This window comes from Phaethon aethereus (genome assembly GCF_964289735.1).
Source record: "Phaethon aethereus genome assembly, chromosome: 6".
Lineage (NCBI taxonomy): Eukaryota > Metazoa > Chordata > Aves > Phaethontiformes > Phaethontidae > Phaethon > Phaethon aethereus.
Window position 1 is genome coordinate 27,563,472 of NC_138580.1, and position 7,775 is coordinate 27,571,246.

The window sequence follows — 7,775 nt, forward strand, 5'->3', positions numbered from 1 at the left end:
TTTACATCTTGGAGGATTTAAAGCCACTTTTACTCTCTTGTCTTCTCCATGGTGTTTGTTTTCACACGTTTATGTATATTCGGCCTCAGTTCCCTCCATCTGATTTGGTGGTGCAGCTGTAATCCGCTTCAGTACAGATATCCGGTTCTTCCTTCAGAAACTTCCCCTTGCTATGCTATAGCTCTTGTAAACGCCCTGACGGAAGTGGCTTTTTTCCTCCTTCCTCCTGCTGCAAGAAGTCCCAGAAATACAAGTCACTTTATAAAACGGACAACGTTTGGTTTGAAAAGAGCCTAAAGTGCTCTACTATTACAAAAAGGAAGTCTTTTTGCATGAGTTCTAATGCATTTGTTTCTTACCTTATAGAAATGTCGTGCATATTACTCATGTATAAACAAAATGACTGGCAAAGCCAAAGAGGTTGTCCTAACATTTTAATTTATTAGAGTAAAACTGCCAGGTTATTTTCCATCCTTTCTACTCCATATATTTGAGAGAGAACATCTGTCTGGTAACAGTTGATGGTTCCGAATCAAGTATGTGATTTTCTTCTTTACGGAGAAAGATACTTGAGTGACACTGCAGATGTCGTTACCTTTGACCTGCAACATTTCACTTCAAATCTGTAGTTTTAAAAATGAAAATTTAGAAAAAATATGAAATGCTTAAGATTATTGTTCCATGGCGTAATTTTTATTATTTATTATCTCTTGGCTTATATATTTCATAGGATACAAGGAGACACTCGCTTCTGCCTTAGCAATATAGTATTCCAGTTACTCAGTTTGGTTCCTGCAAGCCGTGAGGATATGAAACAAGTGAGGTTTCCTTTAAGTATGTTAAGAGAAACGTTCAGAAGCCTAAAATGGCAGATATTCTTGGCATGGTCAGTGTCAGCACTGAGAGACACAAGGCTCTCAAAAGGCCCAAAGAACCCCTCAAAAATACATATGAGGTATTTCCACTGGCAGAGAGGAGAAGCCTACAGATGCTCTGGGGGAGAAAGAGGTGCTGGTCGGTCTCCTGCCATCACTAGAACAGAAGGACCAGGAGGGTGAGGTACATTTGGAGACGCCACGAAGTTGCCGGTGCAACCTGATGAAGAGCCAGCAGCACCTTCCCAACCACCATCACCTTGGAGCTCTGCAAAGACTGACCTCCAGCCTTTTGATTTCCTTTGCAGACGCAGTATGCGTTACGGAGGAGTCGGGAAACCAAACCGCCCATCCCTGCGGTGGGCAATCCGAAATAAAATATTGCAAAAGGCAGTGGCAGGCCCTTTCCCTGGACACGGAATAGACACTACCCATGTCTGGCCAGGTTGTCTTTTTCATCTGTAGCATAACAGAGGCCTCAGTAGACTTTCTTTTTTTTTTTTTTTTTAAATAATCTTGGCTCAGAAAGAAATTGCATAATTTAATGAAGTGCATTTACTAAAACAGAGCTGTGGAAACTTTAAAGATGTACATGACACTGGGTTGTGTGTTTCCTCATGCATTCTCCTGCTCTTAAACACAGACCCTGCCAAAGCAAATAACTGCACGGTATTTATCATAGCTTTGTTGCTATTTTTTGTTAAATGCTTGCTAAGGTGAGCCAACAAGACTGAAATCCAATTGTGGTCACGAAATGTCGCTGACTTGGAGCTGCCTGTCCCAGGACCAGACCTACGTTAGGCAGCAGCGTGCAGTTTCTCCCCTTGTCAAGAACCAGTTCTCAGTGCCACGTGAAAGTCTAACAGAAGCCTTTTGTCTTATTGCACCACTTCTCTAAATACTACAGCCTGTGAGTCACTCGCATTTCTTCCGTCAAAAGAAGGCAGGAGGCACATAGAGAGTTTTGCTTGGGTTTTTTGGTGGGTTTTTTTTTTGTTTGTGTATTTATTTATTTTTTTTTATTTTGGGGTGTAAATCTATTCCGAATTACCCTGCCTGGAAGGTTCTGCTGCATGTGTTCTGTATGTCTTACCCGCTCGCATGGGCACAGTGTCCTCTCCATGGTGAGACCTGTACAATGGGGCTTTGGGGACCGGTTGACAGCATGTTGTCCTGCTGGAGGTGGCTGTCCTGGCGGGGTGGGCTTAGCCCTCTGCTGAGCTGGAAAGGAGAGGAAACAGCTTCCGAACTGGCCAGTCCAGACCTCACCAGCACCTCTTGATCCCGTTTGCTCCCATCCTCCTCCGGCGCTGGATGTCTGCAGCTCCTGGGGAGGCGGCAGAGGAAGAAGCGCAGGCTCTGGCCGTGCTACCAAGGGCCCAGCTAAGTAGTCTGTAAATACCTCGTGGGCTTCCAGAGGCTTATCCTTATTCCTCCATATTATATGGAGGGATACAGATAAATTGCATAATCCTTCCCGAGCAGTGAGGGATCCCGTGACGTACAGATCTGGCAGGGGAACGATCTGCTCAAAAGCACGGGGAAGCTCAGCCCTAGTGTAGCAGGAAAGTGCGCCTCGCAGTGCACCCAGGCATGGCAACAACTCCCCAAGGGAACTGGTGGAAGCACCTCATTTATGTCTCTCTGAATTATGTAGGAATGTCTTTTTTTAGACAATCCTGTATCTGAAAGAATCCTCTGCAGGCAAAAATTGAATTAAGTCCTCTTCAAAGGTTTTTGCTTTTTTAAGAACAAAAGACAGTGACTTAGTGGTGTTCCTTGGGCTAAATTGTATCTCTGTGTGTGTCGGTGTATTTATATGCACATATACATATATTCAAGGCCAACACTCAGACGACAAATGTGAGAGTTCTTTTATTATTATTCTTAAAATGTGTGGTTTTTTACTGTGATGCCTGGTAGTACTGTGAATGGTGCTGTGGTTATAAATCTTCCTTTAGGAATTTATAATGTAGTGTAAATCACAATTGCTCCCTTATCTAATTACTCCCTATGCATTTTTTATTTGAATAGTTCCAAATTACATGGGAAAAAAGCAGTTGGTCTGATTTAAGTGACAAGATGACTCAAGAGGATTTATTTCTTTGAAGTACGACTAACAAGTTATATTCTGAAGAAAGAGAAGCGTTTGTTACAGAACAAAACCACTTTTTGGTTACAAGTATTAAAAGAAATAACAAGCCAGATATTTTCCCTAGGAAAAAAGTCCGACAATACGGGAACTGAGTGTGCAATCTTTATTCATATAGAGTCAAAGGGCGCTTGCTGGGATGGTATGAAGGTGCAAGAGAGAGTCCAGGGCCGTGTGTGGCAGGACTTCACTGCAAAAAGCTGCTGGCTGCTGTTTACATTTCAAACATCCTCTGAATAAGTGTTGTCACAACAGAAAAGCAATTATGGACAATAATGTCAGTAATTTGTGGATTAAGAACTCCTTAAGGATGTATTGGCACTGGCAGACAGTAGCTGCTTTTAGCTTGCAACTGTTCACCCTTAGCTGTGCCAAGGAAACTGTCGCTTCCCAGGAGCTGTTGTGCTCCCGGCGAGGCAGCGGAACAGCGGCAGGGGTTAGGCTTCTCCCGGCCCTTCCGCCCGCCCCGGCCTCTCTGGCCACTCTCGGCCAAACAGCTTCACCTCAGAGAGTCATTTTTAATAGGTACGTCTATTTATGCGTATTTAGAAATATTTGCTCTCGCCAACAAGCCCCAAAAAATCAGATTTTAAGATTCCAGTACTGTAAATACACCTGTGAGGAACTTCAGCCAAAGGCCAAGCCCCAGCACGCTGCGGCGAAGGGTGCGGGACGTGTGCTGACCCTCTGACTCACCCCTCGGACCCCTGCGGCTCGGGACGCGCTCTGTATTAGCCTATGCAAAACCAGCTAGCGTGTGAAAACGTCGATCTTTTTGAGGATCAACGAGAAATATCCAAGTGTAGTTTGCTCTTTTTTAAAGAACACTGGCATATAAAGATACGATCCCCAAACATGTATGGCAAGGAACACTTTCAGAGACAAATTAAATACAAATACACTTTCTTTGTGCTTACTGTTCTTCTGTTTTAAATTCAATACAATGCATTCAGAATATTAGAGTGCGTATAGGAAAATGGCTCATGATGATGAGAAATTACTTTTAGTAAGAATATATACATGTAAAGTAGTGGATGGGTTGGAGTGGTTAGGAGTAAGAAGGAATGTTTTGCTCTCATTAAGTCTTTTTTTTTTTTTTGGTACTATAAAGCTGGAAAATGAAAGAATATTTATTAAGCACCATTAACCTGGTTCTTCCATAGGCAGATTTGCCTTTAAACAAAAGGTATCTCATGTGCCTAAATCCCCAGCGGACTCTGGTCCTTTTTGCTCTTTGTGCTCAGGAATTCAGCATCCTCTCCTAAGGATGCTGCAAAAGACCTCTTTAAAAAGCTTGTTTCTCCCACGCGCCGTGGCGGCCCGTGAGCTCGCTGGGCTCCTTCAGCAGTGGCAGGGAGGTGACAGTGTGACCCCACGCGGGGAAGCGGTGGGGCCCTGCTCCCCAGGGCAGGCCCGGCCCGGCCCGGCCCGGCCCGCTGTGCCCGCAGGGGCTGACTGGGCTGCGGGCGAGGGAGGGTGCCTGCCGCAGGGCTCCGCTGCAGGGGCCCTGGCCAGCCCCTCGGCGAGCAGGCAGGCGATGGTGTCCGCGAAACAGCCCTCCCTTCCTGTCAGCGAAAGCGGCCTTTTGTGCCACACCTCCTTCCCGGGCACGGGGACCCGTCTTTTGCTGGGTTTTCTGTCGATTTTGGTTGCTTTCGTATACCCTGACGCAGATGATAGAGGCCTCAAGCGCATCTGAGATGTGAACAGGCCTTGTTCGGTACTGACGGTGTCCCTGCAGAGCGCTGTGCCCAAGCAGAGGCTTGTAGCCGATTTCACACCCCTGAAAACGCGACGGGACGTTGCGTGCGCCTAGCCAAGCGACTTCTCTTCTTGCGCCTTCCCTCGTTCCAGCGCTCCAGTGCCCCCGGTTAAAAAATGTCACAGACACCCCTCCGCCGGCTCTGCTTCTGCTTTGGTTTGGGAACATCCAGGGCCGCGCCCAGGAGCGCCGCCGAGCCCAGTCGGGCCCGGCCTTCACGCCCGCGCGGGGCCGCAGGCTGCCCTCCCCGGGCCCCGCCGCCCCCCGGCCCGCGCTGCCCCGCGCCCCCGCCCCGGCAGAGCCGAGCTGCCGCCGGCGCCGCGGCCGTCACGTGGCCGCCGCCTTTTCTCCCCGCAGCGGTATGAGGAAGTCAGAGCCGCCGCCGCCGCCGTCCGCAGCCCGGGCGGGCGCCGCCGCCTCCCCGCGGCACGATATGTGAGTACCCGCGGGCAGCGGCACCGGGCCGACCCCAGCCCAGCCCCGCTGCGTCCCGGCCGGCGGCAGGGCCGCGGCTGGCACCTCCGGGGCCGTGAGCGGCCGCCCGGGGGAACCCGGGGGGCGGTGGAGAGTGGGTCTGGGGGCGGGCCGGGGTGTGGTGGCGGGCGGGTGTGTGTGTGCGAGCGCGGGGCGGGGCGGCGGCGCTCCCGCGGGGCTGCGTGGACTGCGGCCCCGCGCCCCCCGGCGGCCCGGCCGCGGCCCCCGGACGGACGGACGGACGGACGGACGGCACGGCTCCCCTCCCCTTCCCCCGGCAGGCTGTCTCTCTCTGGCGCTCGCCTCCCGGCGTGAAGCCCCCGCCGGCGCCGCCGTCCCGATGGAGGAGCCCGCGGCGGCGGAGGAACGGCAAGGGGCGACCCAGAAGAGGAAGGCCTGGGCCAAGAGCCGGGACTCCTGGCAGGCGTCGGAAGCGGAGGATTTCTCGGCAGCGGCGGCGGCGGCGCTGGCCCGCGGCGAGGAGGAGGAGGAGGAGGAAGAAGAGGAGGAGGAGGAAGAGGAGGAGGAGGATCTCGCCGGCGGAGAGCTGCCGCTGGCCGCAGGAACAGGTCAGTGCCGGGGGGCCGGGGTGGGGGGGGCGGCGGGGCCGGGGTGGCAGCCCGTGGGCCCCTGGGACCCCCGGGACCGCCGCGGGCCGGCAACGGGGGCGGGCGGACGGGCTGTTACTGACTGTCGGCTTTCCTCCCCTGCTCTGCCCTTAAGGCCACAGCGTTCCCAACGAGAAGATCGCGATATGGCTGAAGGACTGCAGGTGGGTGCTGCCGCCGAGCCTGCCCCCGCCGCCCCGCTCCCGCCGGCGGGTCGCAGCGGGTGCGGGGCCGGAGCCCGCGGCCCCACGGTCCCCGACGCGGGGTGGCGGGTCGGGCAGTTCCCACTTCGCGGAGGGGTGGAAATCTCGGCGGCGTCCTCTCCCGTGTGTTAGCGTGGGCATCTGCGCGCTCTGGAGCCGTGTCTGCCGCCGGCGCTGCCGCGAGCCCTCCCCGGGAACGAGCCCCCGCCGGCCGTAGAGGGGCTGTACCCCGCCGAGGGGACCCGGGGGAGCGGCAGCGCGTGCAGGCACGGCTAGAGAAGGGCTGGCTTTTGGCACCTCTTCTCTCCGTGGTGTCTCCTCAGTGAGGCTGAAAACTTTCAACCACCGAGGGAGGAACGCAGATGAGGGTAAGGAAGGCGGTGTTACTTCGGAAGCGGCTCTGTTTCTCAGCGAGGGGCTCCAGTTTAAAGCCCCCCCCCGTTGCCTTGCCCGGTTTTGGTGCAGATTTAAAGAAACACTACTTACGCGGCGATGGTCACTGTGCTTAGGAGTCGTAAGAAGTGATGGCACAATTTAGAGTAATTTGATTTATTCAAGTCTCTTGCAGTGTCCCGCCATCCTTGAGACGTGGTATATGTATTCCGTGCTTCTGTTACTGTTACAAAATACTTCTTTGGTGTTTGGAACAGGCTGACGGCATTACTTTTTCTTCATCCTTAGTCATGTAAAAGTAAATGCTACATGCAGTAGCAGCTGCTTTTGTCCTGTCTTTTTCTCCATTCAATCCTAGCAGCCATTGGAGCCAGAGTTTATGGGGAGAAGCTAACAGTTGCCTTTCCAGTAGCTAACAATGACATTTCAAGACTTCCCCTACTTGATATCTCTGGTTTCCCTCTCCTTTTGAGAGCAGCAACATTAAGATAAAAATTTACCTCTGAGATTAGCTGTGCCTTTTGTGATCTTTTGATCCAGTAAGCGGCTGAGCTGAGCTTACTCCTGTACCTGAAGATTGGGTTGCTTTTTAGCTACAGGGTCCTCGCTGTAGTTTTCTTCAGATCTTTACAGGCTGTGCCTTGGAAGGGGTGGTGGCAGCTAGAGGCTTGAAATCATACTGTATCCCTAAAATACGAAGTTCAGACCTGACAGGCTGTTCTTCCAGAATGCCAGAATGGGAGAAGATTTTGCAGACTTTACCTGAAATCTGGTGTCCTGTTGGTCTAGCAAAGTATATCCTTAAAAATAAGTGTTATGAATTCAGTGCTTTATTAGAAGTATTTTTTGAGCAGGGAGGGCAGAGACTGGAGGGGGGGAAAGAGGCCCCTGAGAAAGTCTTCCTAATGCTGCAATGCCACTTCTCTCTGTATCTGCAGGATTTCTGTCTAGAACCTTCCCTGGCACTGTGATCCTTACCATTCCCATACAGAACTTAAGGAATAACACAAAACTGCAAACTGACAACATGAACACCTAATAGATGGTCACAAATCGTGAATAATAACACAAAGGTTGCAGTTTTATTCCTGTGCTCTGGTAACTATCTGTTAAAGCTGGCACCCAATGCTTTCATAGAATGTGTTTGCATCTCTGTGGGTTTATTCTCACAATATGGGAATCTTATTTTACTCTCCATTTCCATATTTTACACATAAGGAAATAAAGCATGAGTTTACCCTTTTGCTAATACAGAGATGCAAATATAGTTAATGCATGGTTGTGAAATCCATTGTGGCCCTTCCACGG

General features: G+C 51.4%; 1 protein-coding gene across 1 annotated transcript; it reads left to right on the forward strand.

The window, feature by feature from the left end:
- Positions 1-5,493: 5,493 nt before the first annotated feature.
- On the forward strand, positions 5,494-6,206 carry LOC309406399 (uncharacterized protein; the record flags this gene model as incomplete). Its single annotated transcript, XM_082001563.1, has 1 exon — positions 5,494-6,206. The coding sequence occupies exon 1, from the start codon at positions 5,604-5,606 to the stop codon at positions 6,204-6,206; it is 603 nt and encodes a 200-aa protein (XP_081857689.1). The 5' UTR covers positions 5,494-5,603.
- Between the last annotated feature and the right edge of the window lie 1,569 nt (positions 6,207-7,775).